Below are 25,974 nucleotides of genomic sequence, written 5' to 3' on the forward strand. Positions count from 1 at the left end.
GGCAAGAATATGCAGTGAGGTAAAGACAGTCTCTTTGAAAAATTGGTTCTGAGAGAACTGGATGGCTATATGCAAAAGAATGAAACTGGACCACTTTCTTACACCACACACAAATATAAATTCAAAATAGAATAAAGACCTAAATGTGAGACCTGAAACTGTAAAAATCCTAGAAAAGAGCACACACAGTAATTTCTCTGACATCAGCTATAGCAACATTTTCCCAGATACATGTTCTAAGGCAAGGAAAACAAAAGCAAAAATGAACCATTGGGACTATATCAAAAGGAAAAGCTTCTTCTGCACAGCAAAGGAAACAATCAACAAAACAAAAATACAACCTACTTGAATGGGAGAAGATATTTACAAATGACATACCTGATATGGGACCATACCTGATATGGTCCAATATATATAAAGAACTTATACAACTCAACACCAAAAAACCTCAAATAATCCAATTAAAAATGGGCAGAAGACATGAATAGACATTTCTCCAAAAAAGATACACAGATGAAAAGATGCTCAACATCACTCATCACCAGGGAAAGGCAGTCAAAACCCCAATGAGGTATCACCTCACACCTATCAGAATGGCTAAAATGAAAAATACACGGGCAGTTACCTGGGTGGTTCAGTCAGTTAAGCAACTGCCTCTGGCTCAGGTTATGATCTCAGGATCCTAAGATGGTCCTGCATTGGCTCCCTCATCAGCATGAGAGTTTGGTCTGTCCCCCTGCTCATGTTCTTTCTCTCTCTCAAATAAATAAATAAATCTAAACACACACACACACACACACAAGAAATAACAAGTGTTGGCAAGTATGTGGAGGAAAAAAGGAGCCCTTGTATAGTGTTGGTGGGAATGAAACTGGTGCAGCCATTGTGGAAAATAGAATGGAGGTTCCTCAAAAGATTAAAAATAGAACTACCATATGACCCAGTAATTCCAATATTGGGTATTTACCCAAAGAATATGAAAACACTAATTTGGAATGATATATTCACCCCCAGGTTTATTGTAGCATTATTTACAATAGCCAAAATATGGAAGCAATCCAAGTTTCCATCAACTGATGAATACATAAGATGTGCTATACATAAGCAATGGAATATTATTCAGCCAAGAAAGAATGAAATCTTGCCATTTGCAAAAACACGCATGGATCTAGAGGGTACAATGTTAAGGGAGATAAGTCAAAGACAAATACCATATGGTTTCACTGAGATGTGGAATTTAAGAAATGAACCAAGAAAAAAGATAAACCAAAAACTAGACTCTTTTTTTTTTTTTTAAGATTTTATTTTTAAGTAATCTCTATATCCAACATGGGGCTCAAACTCACAACCCTGAGATTAGGAGTCACATGTCCTTCCACCTGAGCCAGCCAGGTGCCCCCCAAAACCAGACTCTTAATTCTAGAGAACAAACTGGTGGTTACCAGGGGGGCAGTGGGGGAGGGGAGGGGAGAAACAGGTGAAGGGGATTAAGAGTGCACTTACCACCATGAGCACTGAGTAATGTATGGAATCGTTCAATCACTATGTCATGCACCTGAAACTAAAATAACATGGCATGTCAACTATACTGGAATTAAAACTTTAAAAAATTTGTTAAAGAGTAATATATTACTCTTTATAATGTGAGTACAGAACACTTTCACATTATAGGATATCTGGCAAAATCAAGATAAATATTACAAATGCCACACCACTGCTCATGGGACAAGACATTGAGAAAATCAGAGGTGATTGTTGCTTAATATAAAATGACCTAACTCTTTTCTAGCCCTTTGCCACTTCCTGACAGAATTTCACATATATTTAAAATTTAAATATTTACTCGTACTTAACTACCGCAACCTAGAGATTCAATACTTAAATGTAAATGTTAAGTCAGGAAGGATAAAAGTAGACTTTATAGATTTTTCACAGCTTTGAAAATAGGCTTCATCTTCCGGTGGAAGAGAGCAACTCACAGGCACTGGGGGAGGCTTTCACCGACACCGCCTTTGGGGTTAGTATGGGGAGGAGTGCGCCACCCTCCTGGGACTGTTCTGGGAGCCAGGGTGTGGTAAGACGTGTTGAGGGAATTGCTGGAAGGCGGAGGCCGAGTTGGGAGGTGGAACCCACGTCCTGAAGTTAGCCACGGCCACAGCATGAGGCATGGGTGGGGTTGGGAGGTGCCCCCTCAGTGGAGAACGTCAGAGAGAGAAGGACCTGCACTCCACACCTGTTTGTGCTGACTTCTGGATTTCCTTTTTGAGAAAACAAAATTCATTCCACTGTTATTCATGTGGTTAAAGATGCAATCATTCTGACAGAGATTTAAAAAAAAAAACAAAAATCACACATGAGGTAGAAATAAATCATTTCTATGATGGGGCACCTGGGTGGCTCAGTGGCTTAAGCCTCTGCCTTTGGCTCAGGTCCTGATCTCAGGGTCCTGGGACTGAGCCCCACATCGGGCTCTCTGCTCAGCGGGGAGCCTGCTTCTCCGCACCCTCCGCCTGCCTCTCTGCCTACTTGTGATCTCTCTCTGTCAAATAAATAAATAAAATCTAAAAAAAAAAAATCACTTCTGTGACTTCTCCTGAAACTGCACTTTGATGAGGGGAAGGCGGGGGAGCGGGAGAGAAAGCAGAGGGCGCCCACTAGGCTCCTGAGGCAAATGGGGAGGCACAAACGTTAAGACAGTCACGTGCTGGCATCAGGTTGTTTTAAGTTTTTTTCAAAGATCGGTAATAAGGGGCCACATTTCTGGGTAGCAATGCACGGAATTCGATGGTGCACCTGTTAGCCAGTGTTTGGCAATGCTTTTGTTGGTTTTTGCCATCATGTGCTGATGGTGGGTAGCTGAGTTATGGAACAATGGAAGTTCTTTTCTTCAAATTTGTTCCACCAAACAGTTCTTAAGAGGTAGCTTAGATCACTTTACATGTTTACTATCAGGGAGGTGCCATTTAATAACAGCGATGCTTTGTACTACATGCTGAACCCACTGTACAACAAAACACAATCTTCGCAGCTGCTTTCTTAAAATCCTCACAACCAACTTTGAAACCAAATACAATTAAAATTGTCATTTAAGTAAGGATCCAAATAAGAGGTTTCAGTTTGGTGAATTAAAAATAAAGTCTCGATTTCTTTTTTTTTTAAGATTTTATTTATTCATTTGACAGACAGAGATCACAAGTAGGCAGAGAGGCAGGCAGAGAGAGAGGGGAAAGCAGGCTCCCCACTGAGCAGAAAGCCCGACTCGGGGCTTGATCCCAGGGTCCTGGGATCATGACCTGAGCCGAAGGCAGAGGCTTAAACCACTGAGCCACCCAGGTGCCCCTGAAGTCTCGATTTCTGAAAAGATAGGTACACAGGAAAGCGTTAACAGTGATTGTCTTGGGGCACCTGGGTAGCTCAGTGGGTTAAAGCCTCTGCCTTCGGCTCAGGTCATGATCCCAGGGTCCTGGGATCGAGTCCTGCATCAGGCTCTCTGCTCAGCGGGGAGCCTGCTTCCCCCACTCTCTCTCTGCCTGTCTCTCTGCCTACTTGTGATCTCTCTCTGTCAAATAAATAAAATCTTAAACAAAAAACAAAAACAAAGAAACAGTGATTGTCTTCTGGGTGGAGAACTCAGTGACTAGAGGATGAAGACAGATTTTCTCTATATGCGTTAGTACAGTTTGAATTGTGTACCATGTACATGGATGGCCTATTTCTAAGGAAAAACGGAATTAAAATACTGAAAATTAAAATAAATGTTCAGAATCTATAAAGAGTTTTTTCTTAAACCTCCAAGGGAAAGGGAAACAAGTTCTACTAAGAAAAGCCCTCTCTCCTCCAGCCTCTGCACCTCAATAGCTTTGTGCAATTCCCTTGAGGAGCCTAGTAAGTATAAGCATGTGTGGGAGTTAAAAATGCATTTAATCACCTCCCCCCAAAGTTTGACGGAAGTGTGGCAAGGAGGGCCATCTGTTTTGTTTGAAAGAGAAATGACCCAGCATTCTGATTTCAATTAGCCTCTTTGTAGCTTTATGTTTGAGCTGGTTCCATGGGTAACAGTTCAAACTTAAGTGTAGACAGGAGCTGGCCACGTTCTGCCGGTGCTGATTTGTTTTAACAACTGTCAGTGATCATGAAACAAGTGTACAAGACAATGTTGCTGCATACACGTTAAAATGCATAATTTTATGGAATCAAAACAGCACAGTCTAGAATCTGAGAGCTAAACAAAATAGTGAAATGGTGTCTTTATGTCATTCTATCAATTTAAAAATTTAAAATCAGTATCACTTACTTAAATTCTTAGTTTCACTCTAACAAATACACACCTACTATGTGCCAAGTATTGTTGCGCACTGGGCAGGAACCAAAGAGGGTATAAGTGGTGGTTCCTGCCCTTCAGAAAGAAGTCTGTGATATCTTTTGGGAGGATAAGCCTGCAAAGTTAAACAATCCGAGTAATATTTATGACAATAGGAGAGCTGTCAAACATCACTATGTAGCTTAGCACATTACTAGGTGTTCAGGGGATGAGAAGGATTACTTGGGCCAAAACCTTTATACTGGAGGGGTCTGGTTGTAGCAGTAGAGCAGGATTCTAAAGCCTGTGTCCCTTAATCATTTTCACTCAAATCTCTCACATGCGTTCGCACACACACACACACGGCAGGAGGTTTACAGAAGTGGGTGCAGAGCTTCTAGAATGGCTAGAGATGTGTCACTGTATTGGTGAAGGTCCAAACACCCTGGTGGCTTTAGGGAGGTCAGCCTGAGTCTCGGTCCTAGTTCTCACAGCTTCCCAGGCTGTGTTTGTCAAAGACACCTGGTTCCTGGGCCCCCACCCTGCACAGGTAGGGTGCCTAATCCTCTGATACAAGTCATGCAGCAGGTCTCGAGGAAGTCGTATGAATGGAGGAAGGGGGGGTCAGTGTGGGTGGCAGCTAGTTTGTGCATTCCAGTCATGACTGATCCACCGTGTCCCTGCAGGGAAAGCAAATGCCACCGTGTTCGGGTGCGCCCAGTTCTTACCATCTGGTTTCCTGATGTCCTGACGAAGATTCTTGCACCATTCAGCTTCCTGTTTCTTATCCCGACCCCTTCTCCTCAGGGGGCTGGCGAAGCTCTTCAAAGTCACATAATCCAGAGCAGAGGAGTAAGAGTCTGGAGGGTGTCCTCTGACTCCTAGTGGTGCCGGCCACCGAGGACTGTGTGGTAGGGCTGTGGTTAGGCAGCAGTGTCAAGGGATGGTTTCTTCTGGGTCCTCAGCTTCTTCCAAGGTAGTGTGGCCAAAGCAGGACACGCGCAGCAACTCTCCTGTGATCAACCCTCGCCTTACACCTTAGTGGGTGACTGTACCGGAAACAGTCCCAGTCGACATGCACCAACACCCTGTGTCTGCCTGCAGCCTTAGCCAGAAAACAGAACCGGTTCACTCTGACTCACTGGCCTATTAGTTTCTTTGATAATAATGTTAACAAAAACATTTAGCTTGTATTGAGGAAAAAAAGCAGATTTGAGTTCTACATAGACATCATTGATCATAAAGTACCAGTAAAAACCAGCTTTTAAAAGGAAACAGTAATCTTTCATTCTATCATTTTTTACTTAAATTGGCCATATTTTTAATTCTTTTCAGAGAAATTAATGACCTATGACCTATTGTAGTACTATTTATATAGCACAGTCAAGAGCACTTATGTGGCTTAGACTGCTTTTTTGCTAAAAATATCCAAAGGAAATAATAAATAGGACTTTCTGGAGCCAGTGCTTTCTTCTTTATAAAATCAAATAGTTCATTATTTTTTTTTTAAGATTTTATTTATTTATTTGACAGAGAAAGATCACAAGTAGATGGGAGAGGCAGGCAGAGAGAGAGGGAAGCAGGCTCCCTGCTGAGCAGACAGCCTGATGTGGGACCCGATCCCAGGACCCTGAGATCATGACCTGAGCCGAAGGCAGCAGCTTAACCCACTGAGCCACCCCGGCGCCCCACAAATAGTTCATTATTAATAAAAATGTCAACTATATTGGGGACCAAAGAATAAAAGAAAACGAAAGATAATCAAATGCGAGAACGAAGACAGCTCAAATGGGCAGAACAAAGAAATCCAGTAGAATTTCAAAAACTAGAGAAATGTGCAGTAATAATGATTTTGTGTTTAGACTTCAAATTACAGTAAGGGAGAGAGCAAATCAGTAGAACGAAACAGATTGGACTCTGTCAAAGTAAAAATTTCTGAGAAGGCATTATGTCCTACATAGGGATTTCATTGCAGAGAGAGATGTTATGGCCACTGTCCAGGCTGTAGGAGAAAAATACAGATATGGAAAAATATTTTAATGACATAAATTTACATATTAATGAAATTCTAGAATGTCCTGCTATCAATAGGCAAAAAGTGAGGACTGCATTCTGTTAAGAGGTCGTTTATCCTGTTCATTAAAAACCAAAAGCAGGCTTTTATAAAGCTTTCTAAAGTTAATCGTTAAAAAAATCCTTAAGGCCTGTAATGCTTTGTAATTCTAAACGTGTTTTGTGAGTCCTGGCATTACATAATCTTAGCTAGTATATGTGAAAGTATGAGGGACTGATAGCACAGATTTAACATACTGATTAAATTTCAAGTCAAACATGAAATAGAACAAAAGCACCAGATGCCCTTTTAGGACCATACAGCCTCTTCCCGGCTGTGCCGAGCTTTGCACCTTGTATGGGGCGGTGAAGACGAAAGGTCTAGCCACAGCTACTTCCCCCAAGTGCTCCGTTACCTAAACGGCAGCCTTTCAAGGCTCTCCTTTGAAGCACTAATCATGTGCCATAAAACCCAGACTGCAAATGTTAGACAGCGTTACTAAGACGACTTTAAATACTGGCACTGCGTAAGATGATCAGATCAGCCAAGAGTTGGGACCTGGAGAAAAAGGTATAACCAGGCAAATTCTGAAGTGACCAGAAAAGGAAAAACGACTCAGAAATCTTGTGACTGCCCTCTGTGCTCATGGCATAGCGGCAACCAAGGCGAGCGAGCTGGAAGCATGGCCGCTGCCGCCTCAGGCAGTCAGTCAAAGCCGTGGAGAAGAGGCTGCATCCTCCACACAGGCTTCTCATCACTGGTCTTGCCTTCCTCTTTGCTGTCTCCTTTCTCATCTTTACTCCCTCCTAAATCTTTCCCTTTGATTTTTTAAAAAAGATTTTATTTATTTGAGAGACAGAGATCACAAGAAGGCAGAGAGGCAGGTAGAGAGAGAGAGGAAGGGTAGCAGGCTCCCCACTGAGCAGAGAGCCCGATGCGGGGCTCGATCCCAGAACCATGGAATCATGACCTGAGCCGAAGGCAGAGGCTTTAACTCACTGCGCCACTCAGGCGCCCCTCCTTTGATAGCTTTATTTTTCCAATTGGCTGACCATTATTTAAATGTAGATGTGCTTACTGCGAAGTATAAAGAAAACTGGAAGTTCTAAAAAAAAAAAAAAAAAAAAAATTCGGGGCGCCTGGGTGGCTCAGTGGGTTAAGCCGCTGCCTTCGGCTCAGGTCATGATCTCAGAGTCCTGGGATGGAGTCCCGCATCGGGCTCTCTGCTCAGCAGGGAGCCTGCTTCCCTTTCTCTCTCTGCCTGCCTCTCCATCTACTTGTGATCTCTCTCTGTCAAATAAATAAATAAAATCTTTAAAAAAAAAAAAAAATTCGAGGGGCACCTCGAATGGGTGGCTCAGTCAGTTGAGCGAATGCCTTTGGTTCAGGTCATGATCCCAGAGTTCTGGAATTGAGTCCTGCATCGGGCTCCCTGCTTGGTGGGGAGTCTGCTTCTCCCACTGACCTCTCTCCTCTCATGGTCTCTCTCTCAAATAAATAAAATCTTAGAAAAAAATTCTATCAAAACAGGAAGCTGACTGCTTTAGTCACTAAGCTAACTGTTTACAGAAGGAAACATAAAATTTAAACTTACCTCTAATCAACAAAACTAGTCTACCTCTGAATCCAACTTTTTATAAAACCTTTTGTTTAGTCAAGCAACTTACCTCAACTGTACTTTAATAGTATTATATATAAAAAATTAAATATACTTCAACAGATGTAGAAAATACATTTGAAAGGAACTTCTCTGTCTTAATCTCTGTGTGAGAAGTTAAAAATAACTAGAGCTCCTTCACACTTCAAAACAAACAGGTTAGTTTTTTAAAAAAGGAAATCAACAGAATAATTGGGTAAGAGCCCAGCAAACTCACTATTTGTTCTCTCCTAAGCAGCAAGCACTGAGCCCCTAAAATACAAGATGAACATTCTTATAGGTATAAACAGACTAACGTTTCTGAAATCATCCCAAACTTCTCTTCACATATAAATGGACTTCAATTAGATGAATATGAAAGAGAAATAGCTATCTTTTCTTTAAAAGATCTTTTTTTTATTTAACTAGAGGGTATTATGCTAAGTGAAATGTCAGAGAAAGACAATTATCACATGATCTCACTAGTACGTGGAATCTGAGAAACAAAACAGAGGATCATAGGGGTAGAGAGGAAAATATGAAACAAGATGAAACGAGAGAGGGAGACAAATCATGGGAGACTCTTAATCTCAGGAAACAAACTGAGGGCTGTTGGACTGGAGCAGGGTGGGAGGGAGGGGGTGGCGGGGTGATGGGCACTGGGGAGGGTGTGTGCTATGGGGAGCGCTGTGAATTGTGTAAGACTGATGATTCACAGACCTGAACCCCTGAAACAAATAATACATGTTAATAAAAATTAATTTTAAAAATTGAGGCAATTCCCCATGACCAATTTGCTAATGAACTATGGTTTCAAATTAAAAAAAAAAGATTCACTTATTAGAGAGAGAGAAAGCACGAGTGGGAGAGAGGGGCAGATGGAGAAGTGGGCTTCCCGCTGAGCAGGGAGCCTGACATGGGGCTTGATCCCAGGACCCCGGGATCATGACCTGAGCCAAACGCAGCCGCTTAACCGAGCCACTCAGGCACCCCAGAAAGCTATTTCTTACCTTTTAAGAAATAAAACTGTGAAATCCAAGCGAAGACAATGTAATCATAAAGAGGGAGATTTGCTAGTCATTGTTAATGTATAAACAAATACTGACTTAAAAAAATTAAAAATGGGGTGCCCGGATGACTCAGTCCATTGGGCATCCGACTCTGGATTTCAGCTCAGGACATGATCTCAGGGTTGTGAGACTGAGTCTTGTGCCAGGATCCCCACTGAGCCTGAAGCCTGCTTAAAATTCACTCTCTCTCTCCCTCTCCTTCTGCCTCTCTCCCACTCCCTGCTCATGCTCTCTCTTTAAAATATTAATAAAGTAAACAAAATGATTGAGATTTTTATTAAAAAATAAATGAAAAATACTGTTTTGAAATACAGGTAAAAATATAAATTCCTTAATGAAATGTAGCGAGGCCCATATTAACTGCTAGACTTACATCATTTATCTGGCCAGATACGCAAAACTAAAATTTCTATTACTGCCTAAGAGTGAAAAGTCTGATTTGTCACAAAGCCCAAGAGACTGGAATTTCCTTTAGATCAAGCAAGAAAGTGTTGCATGAACAGAAATCAGTAAGATTTGATAAAACAGTATAAACCATTTTAAAATAACACTGGTAAATAGATTGCTGTTTATAGGCTCTCCTTGAATATACAATAGGTAATGATGCAATGAAGACGTTTTTACAATATTTATTAAGATAACAAATTTATAAATCGAAAGACTCAGAGGCACATAGTTTAAAAGGCCAATACCATGGGAATAATGAAGTCAACACAGAAAAGAAGATATGAACAGTTACAACCAATACAAGATTTTTTTAAAAGCCACATCCCCCCAATAAACACATCATATGAATCATCCTTCAAAATTACCATGATAAAAAGTTATTTCCTTCAAAGAAAAATAATTCTTTCCACCTACCGAGCCTAGAAAATCCTATTTACAATGAGCTGTCCTGCATTTCATCAGTACTGTTTCATATGGCCTCCTCTATTCTGCCATTAGAAGTATTGAAAATTTTATAGCTATTGTATTTACAAATGCACATAATATTTAAATTTGCTCTTCACTGAGAACAACTGAATATATACTTAATCAAATCACGATACAAATGTTTTAGTGTTGAAAACACATTTTGTGGAGACAGGTGTATGGGAAGAAGTGTATTTAGAATTATGTTGTTTCTGAAGGATTACTAGGCCAATAAGTCTGATAAAACTCAAGGTAGTCACAAAAACAGGTCTTTGTTGATGAAGAATTTAATTTATTTCTGTTTTAACTGGACACACTGGCTTCTTCAGTCAACTTTCACCACACTGTATATTTTGGTAACAAACCAAAAGCATGCAAAGAAGCCAATTGTTCCTATAAAAGAAAAAAAAAAAAATCAACACTTTTCCAGAGGAAAATTCATAATTTATACAAAAACACAGACTTAAAATGATTGATTCCTTACAAAAAGCCACAAAACTATAAACTATTACTTACCAGGCATAGATCCACAAGCTTTTTTGAAAAACATACAAGTAGTTCATATCAAATTTTTTACAGAATAGGACTTTTTAAACTTTAAGATTACCTAAGCTTTCTATAATATATTCTTCTCCTTATTACATGCAAGAAACCTGAAATTAAAAGATGAATAGGAAACCAATTTTCCTTTCCTATTTAAGAATATTTCATCACAAAATGGAAAACTGCTATTAAAATTAATTCAAGGTATGATATGAACAGTTTAAAGGGATTAGCAGATTTACAGAATAATTAAATGGGAATATTCTCTAAACATAGTTATTGGGAATTGTCAGTTTCCAAAGAGCTACAATAAAACTAAACTCAGAAAGTTTTTACGAAGTGTTAAAAGTGATAAATTAGAATAATAACAAAGATGCATCCCACTGTATAGGAGAGGTGGCGTGGCCTCAGAGAAAAGAGCAGCTCTGTCAGCCCATTTCTTATTAAAATAGAGATAATTTGGGAGTGACTGGGTAGCTCAGTCAATTAAGTGTCTCCCTTGGCTCAGGTCATGATCTCGGCGTCCTGGGATTGAGCCCTGCATCGGCATTTCCTGCTCAGTGTGGAGCCTGCTTCTCCCTCTCTTTTTGCCCCTCCCCCTGCTTGTGCTCACTCTCTCTCAAATAAATAAAATATAATAAAACTGATAATTCGATCTGCCCTAGATAGAGTAAATGAGATGATTCATAAAAAAAAATAAAATAAATACATGTTTTGGTTTTCAATTATCTTCCTCAGTCTAGATTCCAAAATATTTGAATTCTAGACAGATGACAAAAATGACACTCAGTTAAGTAAATGTCTAATGGTTACGTGGCTGGCTGGTCAGCAGGATCAGAATGCAAACTCACTTTCTCTGACTTCAAGTATAGTGCCATTTTAAACCTCACCATACTTAGATTTGCTAAACATATATTCAGAGACTCTGTTTTGCAAAAGAGTATTTACTTAATTGTGAACTGCTTACCGTATTTTCAAAAGCTAGAATTTTTTTCCCAGAATTACCCTGAGAATAATAAGTCTAAGTGCTGAAGAACACAGAAGGGGATATACATATCCTTGTGTAAGCTTTACATTTAAAGTTCCAATGTGTTCACCGTTGTTTTAAATGTAATACAAAGAAAAAGTATAAGAGGACATTTTCTAAGCCAAGAGACTATATATGGGACATTAGTAAGGGATATTAAAAAATTATTATACTCATTCATATAACTCATGTCCCTACAATGTGCCCGTCACTATGTCTGTTTTAGAAGACATAAAAATACATCTTTTGGATATTCAAAAGATCATTATTAAGGTTTGAGAAGAGGCTGGGGCTAATTTTAGAAAAGCAATGGTGAAAACATAAATGTATTTAAACAACCTTATGCTTAGCAAGAACTTCTTCCCTTAGGTTCGGTTCCTTCAGCTTTGGTGTTACTGACAGACACCTCGCAGCAGGGCCTACCAAGCAACACTTAGCTGCACGGAGGGCTAAATACAGGAGTGCTGAGTAGCAGAAGCCTTCATTGATTTTATAAAAGGAAAATATAAATAAAATGCCTACCAACTTATTGACTAAAACTAATCATCTTAGGTCTTACCTGTAAAAAGAAAGAAGATCAAAACCATTATCATGGTATAGCCAAAGTACAGAATTGTACTTGCTGTTCCTGTGATCTGCAGTTTTGAGAAGAAGTAGTGCACTGCATATATTAAGAAATACACTGCAGTAAAGCCACTGGTAAGGAACGAACGCCACTGCCAGTGATAATCCTAGGTGGAGGAGAAAAAAAGAACAAGAATTAGTTTCCAATTAATAGACAATATGGAGCTGAGCAGAGTTACAAAGCAAACACAGCTAAGGGAAACAGCCCCCAAATCTAATTTCTGCTAACATTTCCAATCTTTTTCCCCTACTGAATTTTGCCCATTTCACTCCTCACTAAAGATGCTAAGAACCATCCCCTACTTTTGGAGGTGCTACTCGCTAAAAACGTGCTGAAAACTTTTTTTTTTTTTTTTTTTTTTAAAGATTTTATTTATTGGACAGAGAGAGAGAGCAAGCAAGCACAAGTAAGGGGAGGCAGGCAGTGGGAAAGGGAGAAGCAGGCTCCCTGCCAAACAGAGAGCCTGATGAGGGGCCCAATCCCAGCACTCTGGGATAATGACCCGAGCTGAAGACAGAAGATTTTTTCTTTTTTGAAAGATTTTATTTATTTATTTGACAGAGAGAGACAAAGTGGGAGAGGGAACAAAAGCAGGGGAATGGGAGAGGGAGATGCAGGCTTCCCACCGAGCGGGATGCAGGGCTCAATCCCAGCACCCTGGGATCACGACCTGAGCCAAAGGCAGACGCTTAACCTACTGAGCCACTGAGGGGCCCCTGAGAAATCTTAAACGTACTTAAATGTACTTAAAGTACTTAACTGTACTTAAAATGTACTCTTCCAAAAAAAAAGCAATGTATAAGAGCTTACTTACATAGCTCAAAATGAATATTACTTATCTTACAATCTGGTCAGCTCTATATTAGGAAAATTATCCTATCAAGGCCTGGTTGAAATCTACTTTCAGTTACTACTAACAAAATTTAAACAAGGTCGATTTTTAAAACAGGTCTTCTTACTTTGACATAAAGTAGCTGGTAGCTTAGCAGGAGATCTTAAAAAAAAAAAAATTCACTTTTTCCTTACCCCTTGAAATATGTGAAAAATAAATATACTTAAAAAGTATACCAGCACAAATGAGAAAATCTTAAGGAATCCACACACAGAAACTATTATAGCAAATAAATTCAGCAAAGTTAAAGGGTCCGAGACTGAAATGAAAATCAGCTGTGTTTTTATATACTAACAATGGGCACTATGAAAAGGAAACTTAGAAAATAATTTCATGGGGTTCCTGGGTGCCTCGGTTGGTTAGGCAGCTGCCTTTGGCTAGGGTTGTGATCCCAGGATCCTGGGATCAAGCCCCGCATCAGGCCCTTGCTCAGTGGGAAGCCTGCTTCTCCCTCTCTCTCTGTCTGCCTCTCTGCCTACTTGTGATCTCTTTTTCTTTCTGTCAAGTAAATAAATAAAATCTTTAAAAATAATAATAGTAACAATAATAATTTCATTTACAACAGCATCCAAAAAGATACATCTAGTAAGAAATTCAACCAAGGATGTGAAAGACTTATATACTGAAAACTATAAAATAGGTTAAAAAAATAAATAAACAAAGACAACTGAAATCAATGAAAGACATCCCATGTTCATGGACTGGCCGAGTCAATACTGTTAAGACGGCAATGCCCCCTAAAAATCTCAGAGTCAATGCCACTCTTATCGGAATTCCAATGACCTTTTTTGCAAAAAAGGAAAAGCTGATCCCAAATTCATATGAAATTTCAAAGGGTCCTAAATAGTCAAAATAATCTTCATAAAGGAACAAAGTTGGACGATTTACCCTTTCCAATTCCAGAATTTACTACAAAACTATGGTAATCAAAACAGTGTGGTACTAGCATAAGGACAGCAATATATACCACTGGAATAGAATTGTGAATCCAGATACAAATCCCCATATCTATGGGCAATGGGTTTTCCACAGGGTTACAAGACCACTCAATGAAGAAAGAATAGTCTCTTTAACAAATGGTACTGGAGGAGCGCCTGGGTGGCTTAGTCGTTAAGCATCTGCCTTTGGGTCATGATCCTATGGTCCTGGGATTGAGCCCCACATTGGGCTCCCCATTCCCCCTGCTTGTGTTCCTGTTCTCGCTATCTCTCTCTCTGTCAAATAAATAAATAAAATCTTCAAAAAAGCAAAACAAAACAAAAAAAAAAAGCAAGTGGTACTGGAAAAACTATATATACACATGCAAAGACATGAGGAATTCCTAATTACCATAATCAAAAAAATTAACTCAAAGTGGATCGATGACCCAAATATATAAGCTAAAACTAGACACTCAAGAAAAAACAAAGAGGTAAATTTTCATTGCCTTGGATTTAGCAATTAGTTCTTAGATATGACAACAAAAGAAAAGAAAAGATAAATCAGACTTTATCAAAATTAAAAACTTTTGTGTTAAGGCCATTATCCAGTAAAAAGACAACCTAAAGAATGAGGGAGAAATATCTGCAAAAATATTCTTTCATTTATCTGACAAAGGTCTAGTATTTGTATTCGGAATATATACAGAACTCTTCTTGTTCAACAAAAAGATAAACTACCCAGTTTATAAATGGGCAAAGGATCTGAACAGACATTTCTCTGAACAAGATACACAGATGGTCAACAAGCACAAAAAAAGGATGCTCAACATCATTAGTCACTGGGAAATGAAAATCACAATCATAGTAAGATACCACTTCACACCTACTAGGATGGCTAGAGCTTTTTTTTTTAAATAAAAAAGTGGGGGGCAGCAACTGTAGGACGGGATGTGGAGAATGAGAACCCTTGTGCATTGCTGGTAGGAACGCAAAACAGTACAGCCACTGTGAAAAACAGTTTGGTGGTTCTGCAAAAAGTTAAACGAAGAATTATCTATCATATGACTCAGCGATTCCGCTCCTATATACATACCCAAAAGAACTGAAAACTGGTACTCAAAACAAATATTTGTAAATGAATGGTCACAGCAGCACTATTCACAATAGCTGAAAGGTGGAAATAAACGTAATTTACATCAACAGGTCAATGGAAATAAGGAAATTGGGATACATCCATATAATGGGGTATTATTTGGCTATAAAAAGGAACAAAGTACTGAATCTTGAAAAGATTCTCCTAAAGCGAAAGAAACCAGACGTGAAAGGCCACATATTGTAGGATTCCATTCATATGAAATGCCCAGAATAGATAAATCTGTAGACAGAAAGCAGATTGGTGACTGCCAGGTCTTACATGGGGAGGAGGGTGGGAAATAACTGCTTAACAGGTATGAGGTTTTACTTAAGGGTGATGAAAATATTTTGGAACTAGAAAGAGGTGGTAGTTACACAACACTGTAAATGAATGTAGTAACTAGCACCCTGAATTGTTCACTTTTTAAAATGGTTAATTTTAAGTTAAGTGAATTTAACCTTAACTTTAAAAGAAAAGCATCTCAAGTTTAACAAAGTTAGATTTAATCTGCTGTATAGAAAACAATGATAAAAGAATAATTTAATACAACCCAGACCTTTAAAAATTAATTCTACATAAGAATGCCACCACATTGCCCTGGATATAATTCATTATAATGTAATGTTATAGTTATAGTTATAACTATAACTAAATGTTTTAGTGAATTTTCCCACAAAGATGTTTACTAAATTTCCAGTTTAGAAATATCTATGCTTCATAAAGAGTATTAATTTTTAATTTAGATATTAAAAACTCAAAAATGAAAATTCAGCATAATGTGGTATTCTCAGAAAATTAACATTTGTAACCTGTAGCTCTAAATAAATATACTGAACTGAGATACTAAATCTTAATCCATTCCTAAAGAGGGCTACATCTGATTCAGAAATACAGGTTAATTTCTACAGAACTCATATTTACAGAAATTATTTCAATTAATAGTTCAAAGTCACTTTATGCCAAAATTATAAATACTGTCTACAAATTAATGTAAAGTGGACATTGCCGACACATACCTCTGCACATAGGTGGAAATAGCAAAGCAGTATAGTTGCTTCTGAACATGTAATCACCAAAATGATAAACACCAGAAACAGGAAGCCAAACATGTAATACATCTGGTGTGACCTATAACAAATACATCAAGATTAAACTATAAACATTTTCTCTTTGATACAATAAATGACACAATCTCATGTTCCCTGAACTGGGAAATGTTTGCCTTTTATCCCAACTAGTCCAAGACAACAGATTCCCAGAGGTGTAGACAGTGACGGAGTAGGGGTGGGGCAGGGAGAGGAAAGGAAGCGGCCGTGTCATGAGATCACGCCTTCTCACGCCGGCAGAACCTGAAACTCTTCCTCAAATACGCTTAGTCTAATTGTCTACCAGTGAGTCAGAGAAATTCAATAAAAAAATTACTGGACAGGCAGAGCCAAAGTAAAAAAGGGTTCCACTTGGTATATACTGTTTCTTACTGTGTATGACAGAAACAGGTGAACTGTGAAAATGCTGTGACGATGGGGAAGGAGATGTGTTCTAATCGCTAAAAAGCTCAAATTCAGTTCTGACTTTCTGCTACTGCAAACCCTGGCACCTGCGATCAAATGATGAGGCAATACCACAGTGCACACCCCCTAATAACAGACTGGCTCCAAATGAGCACTACGAGTTCCTCCATGTAAATAAGAAACCATAGAATGAAAGAATCGGGGGTGAGTAAGACCTCCGAAGGTCATCTACCTCCACCCTTCTCCCAAGGCTTGCTCGACTCCCCTTCATCATGGGCTCAGAGTAGCCTCCCTCTGAAGCAGTACCGATTACTACCAAAGAACACAGGTTTGGAAAGACAGATCAATTTTCCATTACATGGTAGCTGTGTGACACCGACAGATCACTTAACATCCAAAGCTTCACCTCTCTTTCTCTAAAATGGGGATAACACCTACCTCACAGAGATCCAAGAATTCATAAGCACTCAATTAATAATAGGTGTTAACACTATTATTCCTTTTCTCACATGGAAAAGGTAACCTTTCGGCTCATAAGATTTTTGATTACTAGAGAACAGTTCACATTTATAAGATACAAAGAGTCATCGAGAGAAACAAAAGGAGAAAGCTAATACTACATATAATGGTAATGGGAATAAGAAGACTTCTTCCCGGCTTACCAGATACTGTTCAGGATAAAGAACAGTTGTATGAAGATGCAGCCGAAGGGCAGAATCCCTCCCATGATGATGCCCGGCAGTGGCTTGGTGTAGAAGGACTGCTCCGGAATCTGACGTGGGATCTGATTGGTTCGAACTGGGTGTTCAATGGCCTTTAGTAAAATGAAGAAAGCATTCACAGTTATGTGTCTGTTTTAAAAATTCTTCTCTATGTTAGTATTTGCCTGCTTTTTTCTCAGCTTCCAATCTGACACTATCGCCAATACAAGTCTACTTAAGATCATCAAACTGAAATGTGTATTGAGAAGCAATGACCCGAACACGATCAGTACGATATTCAGTCTGTCCGCTGAAGCAAGCCACCACTGTTCCAGGAGCTATCCGCAAATGGTTTTAGATGAAACAAATACACAGAAGGTGATAATAGAGTAAAAATAATACTTAAAACAAAGGTAGAGTTAGGTTTTCCTTTTTAATTACATACTTGGAAGGAATCAGCTAGTTCTCAAACTATTGTCCAGGTATACCTATTTGGCAATGTCATCTTTATCAAAATAGCTGAATTCTACTAAGACTTCAGAACATAAAGGCAAAAATGAACGGCTACATGAAGCTTTATGACCATAAGCTATTGAAAATACTCTCCCTTTCCTAACACCTGACACGGCAGTATAAAAATAAGTGAAACCTAAAGTACCTAAAACATAGCTGGGAGGAAAAAACGAGTACATAGGTAGAAATGAATTTTCTTGCAAAAACTGCAAAAACACACTTCCATAGTTTTTGTGATGATACAGGAAAAACTTAAAACTTGGTATTCTCACTGAGCTCACACTTCTGTGGACCAAATTATCTTCTAGATATTCATGTGTACAGGTAGGGAATCAGCATGTCCTCCTTCAGTGTTTGTATTTTTAACAGGCATATTTGCAGAATTTCAAGTACTTATTTATCCATGTAATCAAAAAAATTTTAAATCATGGTAGGTTACTATTTATGCTATAGAGATTTAAAGTAATAAATTAAATAAAATGCCAAAGAATTGAAAAATCTTAGAGAAGGCTGGCACGGTAGGTACAGTGTAGACAATGAAGCCCTGACAGTTTCTTCCAGGCTGTTCTGGGCCCCCTTTACAAAGTGCACGAGAGTAATACATTATGATCCTTTTAACCTTGTGGACCAGATGAGAGTAAGGACAGTGAAGTGAGAAGGACAGTGACGACTAAATTCTCATTTTCCTGTTAGCCTGAGGGCAGAAGAGGGCAGTAGAGGCAGAGAAAGACTACGGGGAAGGGTGGGGTGGAGCTCTGATGAGAATCTTCCATAAAATCAAGTACTAGCAGGAAAGCCATATAAAATTTATTGCAAAGCTACATGTTTAAAAAATGGCTACCGTCTCTTTCCAGTCACTTTCCCACAGCTTTCCTCCTAACCCATATTCTTGGTTTACTTCATTTTAAGTAATATAGAAACACCTAATGCTAAAGAAAAAATGCCATACTTTTAGGTTAGAAAAAAAAGTAATACAATTATTTTTAATGTTAAAAAGTTAAAGTTTTCATCAGTTTTAATTAGCATTTCATTTCCTATTGATCTACAATTTACATTTACTTAGAAAAATTAGAAATCTAAGTTTACATATGTGACTTCTCCACCACAGCCCCAAAATACTATTTTAAGAATGACTGCAGTCAGGGGAAAGGGGTAGGGAGAGAGGTTGGTTGGGTTATGGATGTTGGGGAAGGTATGTGCAATGGTGAGTGCTGTGAAGTATGTAAACCTGGTGATTCACAGACCTGTACCCCTGGGGCTAGTAATACATTATATGTTAATAAAAAAATAATAATTTTTAAAAAAGAATGCAATCAAACTAAGAGGTCATCTATTTTCTATAAAATCCAGATCACACAGGATAAGTACATATCTTTTAGATGCCTTTTTTTAAAGACACTTTTCTATCTTTTAAGGTGGGATATGATAATTTCCATAGCTGAAATTTGTTTGAATAAATTAACACCTATAAACTTACATTCTTCTTAAAACCGAAGTATGCACCGATAAACGTTAGAGGCACAGATATGCAGAACCAAAGAGCCAAAATGGCAACCAGCGTTCCAAAAGGAATAGCTGCTGAAGATCCTTCTCCCCAAAGAATAAGATTCATTATAAAGAAGTCAGCAAACACAATCCTAAAAGACACAATAGGCTTTTGGGTAAAACCTGAGTCAGAAGCAAATGATACAGTCCCAATCATATGTAATTAATATTATAATTTCTGGGTTATACACAAAGAAAATGAAATTGCTCAGTAATGGGGTATATGAATTTAAAACTTCACTAGAAATTGCCAAATTGCTTTACAGATTTTTCCGCCTGACTTAAACTCCCATTGGCAGTTTATGAAAGTTACCTCTTTACATATTTCATCATGCTTTGGATTGTCAATTTATTGTTTTCATTTGCATTTCCTGTTGACAACAGCCACTCGTGCTAATTGGCTTTATAGATATTATTTCTGTGACTTGCCAGTTACATCTATTGCTCATTTTTCATTTGGGTTGTACATCTTTTCCAAAGTTATAGATGTGAGTTATTATATATTCAAGCTACTAGTAATTCCTTGTTAAATATCTTATTCTCCCAGTTTATAGCTTTTCTATGAACCCAAACCAGTGAACACATGTACTCAATTTTCGTTCAGTCTTTCTTCTGTGAGTACCTTTTATTTTTATTTATTTTTTAAAAAAGATTTTATTTATTTATTTGACAGACAGAGATCACAAGTAGGCAGAGAGGCAGGCAGAGAGAGAATGAGAGAGAGGCAGAAGCAGGCTCCATGCCAAACAGAAAGCCCGATGCGGGGCTCGATCCCAGGACCCCGGGATCAAACCTGAGCCGAAGGCAGGGGCTTTAACCCACTGAGCCACCCATGCGCACCTGTGAGTACCTTTAAATCATTCTTTTTTTTTTTTTTTTTTTTTAAGATTTTATTTATTTATTTGACAGAGAGAAATCACAAGTAGATGGAGAGGCAGGCAGAGAGAGAGAGAGGGAAGCAGGCTCTCCGCTGAGCAGAGAGCCCGATGCGGGACTCGATCCCAGGACTCTGAGATCATGACCTGAGCCGAAGGCAGCGGCTTAACCCACTGAGCCACCCAGGCGCCCCTGTGAGTACCTTTAAAAAAACATGTCTGTAACATATCGTAATTGTGACTACACTCCCCACACAGAGTTTTTAATGTGATTAGTCATCAACTTTTCCCTTTATCTTTGTGTACTTTAAGACAATCCTTCCTAACCTAGGATCATGATGATAACCTCTATATTTTCTTCTAATCATAATTTAGATTGTACCTGAACTGATCTTGTGTGTGACTAGTAACAGAGTTTCTCCCTTCATAGAGACAATTTTATCGGCATCATCTAATATTTCCTCTGGTTTGTGATGCCACAACCAGCATGCTTCCATGAATATCTGGTCTATTTCCATGTTTTCTGTGCTAGCAGCCACAGCACATTGCCAACCCCCTCCTCCACTTGGTCTTCTCAGCAAGTAACATAGTGAATTTGTATCTCCTACTAGTTAATTAGTTTTGTAAGCCTGTCACCTGGATGGTCATGTTTTGACAAGTTTTTTCAGATACTGTGAAGGTTTTCTGTGACTAATACTCCTGTGAGTACAGTCCTCTTCCCAAACAACTACAACTACCAATAAAACAGTTAATTTGCGGGGAGGGTATGTGCTTTGGTGAGTGCTGTGAAGTGTGTAAACCTGGCAATTCACAGACCTGTACCCCTGGGGATAAAAATATATGTTTATAAAAAATAAAAAAATAAAAATAAAAAAAAACAGTTAATTTGCTATTGGTAGTGTTCAGTATCTTGGAATATCAGCGACATCTAGCCATACTGCCAAACCCAGCCATACCGTCAACCACTTATTAATTCTCTGCTTTTTGGCTGAAATTTGTGACCCTCCAAAGGGTCACAGTTATTGCTTGTTTTTTTACGTGATTGTTGGTTTTTTTAAATGCTTCCTACATATAAATTACATCACAAATAAACTGAGATTTTTATTAATATAAGGAAGCATTTCTTTCCCCATTAACTTCTTTTCAAATATGAAAACAATGTTTACTAACTTCAAATGCCATTTTGTTGTATCTACTGTAATAATTATACGCAGGTGTTTACATAAAATTACATAAAAAGTGGTACTTTTTAAAATTAAATATTTACTTTTGAGAGAGAGCGAGCGAGCGAGGGAGAGGGAGAACAGAAGCAGCAGGGGAATGGCAGAGGGAGAAGCAGACTCCCCACCGAGCAGGGAAAATGATGTAGGACTTAATCCCAGGATGCTGAGATCATGACCTGAGCCGACTGAGCCACCCAGGCAGCCCATTAAATGGTACGTCTTTTCCTAGGCGAACACCAATTCTCCCTGCCCCCTTGGGTTCTTAGTGCACTCCTGTGTGCTTTTCCTCTCTCTCCCTCTCGCACTACCTACCATCCTTCTGATGAACATCTACTTCTAAGGGTGGGATGAAGAAGATAAATCAAGGAAGGGCTGATGAGATTTAAATGAATTGGCTTTAACTTGTATAAAGCCAAAAATGATGGGTGTTTCAAAAAGAAAGTATCCCAATATTAGATAATGCAGAGACACAGAGTGAAGAGAAGAAAATGATTTCTAGATTTTAAAATGGGAATGTTGTTAGTAACCCTTAAGAAAAGTTTTCATTAAGGTGATGAGGAAGACAGACAGATGACATGGCTTTACGAGAAAAAAGGAATGCAGAATATTTTTTCAAGGCAGTTTGGTGGGAACATAAAAGAAATAAGATAGTAGAGGGAAAGATGCTTATGAGAAAAAGCTCTTTTTAGGATCTGGGAGGCCTTAGTATATTTGTAGGAGAGGAGATGAAACACACAAACAGAACACAGGGAAGGGGAGAAATAGAAGATGCCAGAGATTAAGAGGAATGTCTGAAAGGCAAGATTCTGAAGGAAATCACAGCTGACTTGTGCTGGAAAGAGACACTTCTTTAGTTGACAGGATGCAGTTTGAGAAAAGCATCGAAAAATCTGAATACAACATGAATGGCTGAGAAGCGCCATTCTTCACTGGAGGTAATTACCAAAAGAATCTTTATCCCAAACACGTAAAGCAATGCAACTGTGGTCACTCTTTCATTTCTGGCCTGCAAACGGAAGTACAGGTTTCTCAATTTAACCTTTGGCTTTCTTTGTTGCTGCTGATTGCTCAGAGGCTGGTTCCTGCCCACCAGAAGTCGAGAGAAGGGAAGATGGTAGGTTCTATTTCTAGGACCAGACAGCAATCAGATTCTCTATATCAAAAGCTATCCTCCAAAGGGTCACAGTTATTGCTTGTTTTTCTACGTGATTGTTGGTTTTTTTAAATGCTTCCTACATATTACTCTACTTAATGGAATACATTCTAAATAAAGTGGTAATAGCTTCCAACATTTTTTTATCCTTGAATTATAGTTGACATGCTATATTAATTTCAGGTGTACAACAGTGATTTGACAATGTCTATCCATTGCTCAGTGCTCACCACGATAAATAAAGTCACGATCTGTTATCATATAATGTTAGCACAACATTACTATGTTCCTTATGCTGTACTTTTCACCTCTGTTGCTTATTTATTTTACAACTGGATGTTTGTACCTCTTAATCCTCTTCCCCTATTTTGCCCATCCCCCTTCCCTCTCCGTTCCAGCAATCATCAATTTGTCCTCTGTATTTATGAGTCTACTTCTGTTTTGCTTGTTTATTTTCAGGTTCCACATATAAGTGAAATCTTATGGTATCTGATTTTCTCTGACTTATTTCACTTGGCATACTACCCTCTAGGCCCATCCATGTTGTCACTGATGGCGAGATCCCATTTTTTTTTTTTAATAGCTGAGTAATATTCCATTGTGTGTACATGTGTGTATATATATTTATACATACACCACATCTTCTTTACCCCATTCATCTATCGATGAACACTTAGGTGGCTTAAAGGTGGCAATACTTTTGATAGAAATCTGAAAATGTTCACTTGCCTAAATTATGTTTAGGTGAAAACCTCTTTTTGTGACTTACATGGGCTATGAAACAGACTTTTAAGAAAAGGAATGTAACAGGGGTGCCTGGGTGTCTCAGTGGGTTAGGCCTCTGCCTTTGGCTCAGGTCATGATCTCAGTGTCCTGGGATCGAGTCCCGTGTTGGATTCTCTGCTCAGCAGGGAGCCTACTTCCCTCTCTCTCTTTGCCTGCCTCTCTGCCTAGTTGTGATCTCTCTCTGTCAAATAAATAAATAAATAAATAAATAAAATCTTCAAAAAAAGAGAAAGAAACAAAGAAAGAAAAAAGAAATGTAACAATTTCTCATATCCAAAGATACTTTTTCCAGGGATGCCTGGGTGGCTCAGTCAGTTAAGCGTCTGTCTTTGGCTCAGATCATGATCCCAGGGTCCTGGGACCAAGTTCCACATCAGCCTCCTTCCTCAGCAGGGAACCTGCTTCTCCCCCTGCTTGTGCACGCTCTCTCTGACCAATAAATAAAATCTTTAAAGAGAGAAAGAGAGATACTTTTTCCAGATATGGCAATGTACTAGTCCATGTGCAAATGTTTATCAAATATTCAATTTTTATCCCTTTCTAAAAAATTAAATTCATTTTCTAGGGTACGTGGTTTAGAGACAGAGAAGATTTAAGACTTAAGAGATCAAAAATTTGGGAACTAAATTTTATGACTATGTAAGAAAGTAAGCATTGAAAAGTTACTATTACTTACCCAGGACAAAGAAATGATGTCAATAAAACATTTGTTTTCCACTTCTCACCTCCAAAGGCTGTAGAAGAAAACACACAGACTTATCTTCAAAGCAAACCAAACGGCCATATATGTCTAGCATTAAACAAATATTCAGACAGCACTGGGCACCCACTCGTAGAAAATCCCACTAGCAGATGACACACTAGCCCCTCCTCAGGTGATCTGATCAGAGATGCGTGTCACAGCACTGCCCTGGCATCATAAATCTAACATTCAGAGGAAAGTTGTCAAGACCAGTTCTCTTTTAATTTTTTTTTTTTTTAATTTCAAAATAAGACAAACCTTTAAGCTCTAGGCCAGTTTCAATCCATGGGACTGAAAGAGAAAGGACACACTGGGGATTCTCATTGACCTTGCAGCCAGTTTCAGAACTGGTTATGAAACTAGGAACCCTCTCTTAACAAAGAAACAAACAAACAAACAAAAGAAATGCATTAAAACTAGGAACCCTCAGGCCTAAAGAGCAGCGCATTTAAATTTCTACAGCAGGTCTACATCTTTAGGAATCCTCTTGCACTGCACCTCCTGGTAGGCAGGCGTGGGAGATCAGTGGGTCAGATCAAGTGACTAAGAAGAGTGGAAGGGTTTTGGCCACTTCATAGAATTTGCTTATGCACTTTTTAATCTTTGTTCCTAATTTCTTTTCCCCATTTAAAATTTTTTTTAAAAAGTATATAGAGTAAAAAAAAAAAGAAAGTACTCCTCCTTCTTCCAGTCTAAAAGTTCAAGATGAAAACAAACAAACAAACAAACAAACAAATAAATAAATAAATGTTGGAGATGAAACTGGCTGAGATATGACAACAGCTTTGATTTTTTTAAGAAAAGTTTTAATAGTTTATAAGCAAGTGTAAGTACCACTTGCCCTACAATGAAATGACAAATTATATGTATATGATTTGAATTCATAGCATTACCGATAAACTACTGTGAAAGTATTAATTCTGGGTTTAACACAATTCCAATAAAAAGTCAAATAATATTTATTGAAACATAAGAAATGATGCTATAAAATGAAGTATTTTGCGACTGGGGCCACATGACAGCACCTCTCGGCAGGTTCTGCCTGACTCATGTGCAGCTGGGAGATCTGAAAGACGGGAGGAGTTAAAGAGTGCGGCGTCTGGGCCGAGCAGGAGAATAAGCTACAACTCCCAGCACAGGGAAGAGCATGGGGTGAGGTCCTCAGTCAGATGTGAAGGTACACAGTCTGATGGAGGAACTGAAAAAAAGCCAGCAGAGTTGAGAGAGAGAGTGCTGCACAGGAGGCAGGGGTCCAATTGTATCTCATATGCGTTAAAACACACACTGACACCTCCAATTCTCTGTCCTTTAGTGACAGATGAAAAGAAAGAAGAAAAAAAAAAACCACTGACAAATCCACCAAGAGTAAAACACAGAACACATACGTATAGGACTTCATGTTTTCAGGAGAGCATTATATCTGGCAAGTCTAACTAATACTTCTATTTGGGGTTGGGTTTAGCCAACATCACTTTAAGGATGTTTATGTAACCCAACTGTGTTCTATCTCAAACCTTATTCACATCAACCTTAGCTCTGTCTCATCTTCCATCTTTTTTTTTTGGTGAGTACTTTCTCCCCCTCCAGTTTATTACTGAAGTATAGTTAACCTAGTGTTTCATTCGTTTCAGGTGTAGAACATACTGATTCCACAATTCTACACATTACTCAGTGTTCACCATTATATAGTCACTGTCCCCCTACAACAGTATTACCAGCTACATTTCAGATGCTGTACTTTCCACCTCCATGACTTATTTTACAACTGAAAGTCTGTACATCTTAATTCATCTATTTTGCCCAAATCCCACC

At 38.7% G+C, this 25,974-nt stretch overlaps 1 protein-coding gene across 1 annotated transcript in view; it reads right to left on the reverse strand.

Moving 5' to 3' along the window:
- Positions 1–9,672: 9,672 nt before the first annotated feature.
- The window catches only part of TM9SF2 (transmembrane 9 superfamily member 2), a 59,882-nt gene continuing 43,580 nt past the window's right edge, over positions 9,673–25,974 (reverse strand). Inside the window, exons 12-17 of the mRNA XM_004746087.3 lie at positions 24,097–24,154; positions 19,316–19,475; positions 17,287–17,438; positions 16,130–16,241; positions 12,101–12,272; positions 9,673–10,364 (exon numbers count right to left, since the gene is read on the reverse strand). Of these exons, the coding sequence (XP_004746144.1) occupies positions 10,297–10,364; positions 12,101–12,272; positions 16,130–16,241; positions 17,287–17,438; positions 19,316–19,475; positions 24,097–24,154 (722 nt within the window). The 3' untranslated portion in view covers positions 9,673–10,296. The remainder of the gene's footprint in view (positions 10,365–12,100; positions 12,273–16,129; positions 16,242–17,286; positions 17,439–19,315; positions 19,476–24,096; positions 24,155–25,974) is intronic.

Source organism: Mustela putorius, unplaced genomic scaffold, assembly GCF_011764305.1.
Source record: "Mustela putorius furo isolate JIRA1106 unplaced genomic scaffold, ASM1176430v1.1 tig00000551_pilon_pilon_pilon, whole genome shotgun sequence".
Lineage (NCBI taxonomy): Eukaryota > Metazoa > Chordata > Mammalia > Carnivora > Mustelidae > Mustela > Mustela putorius.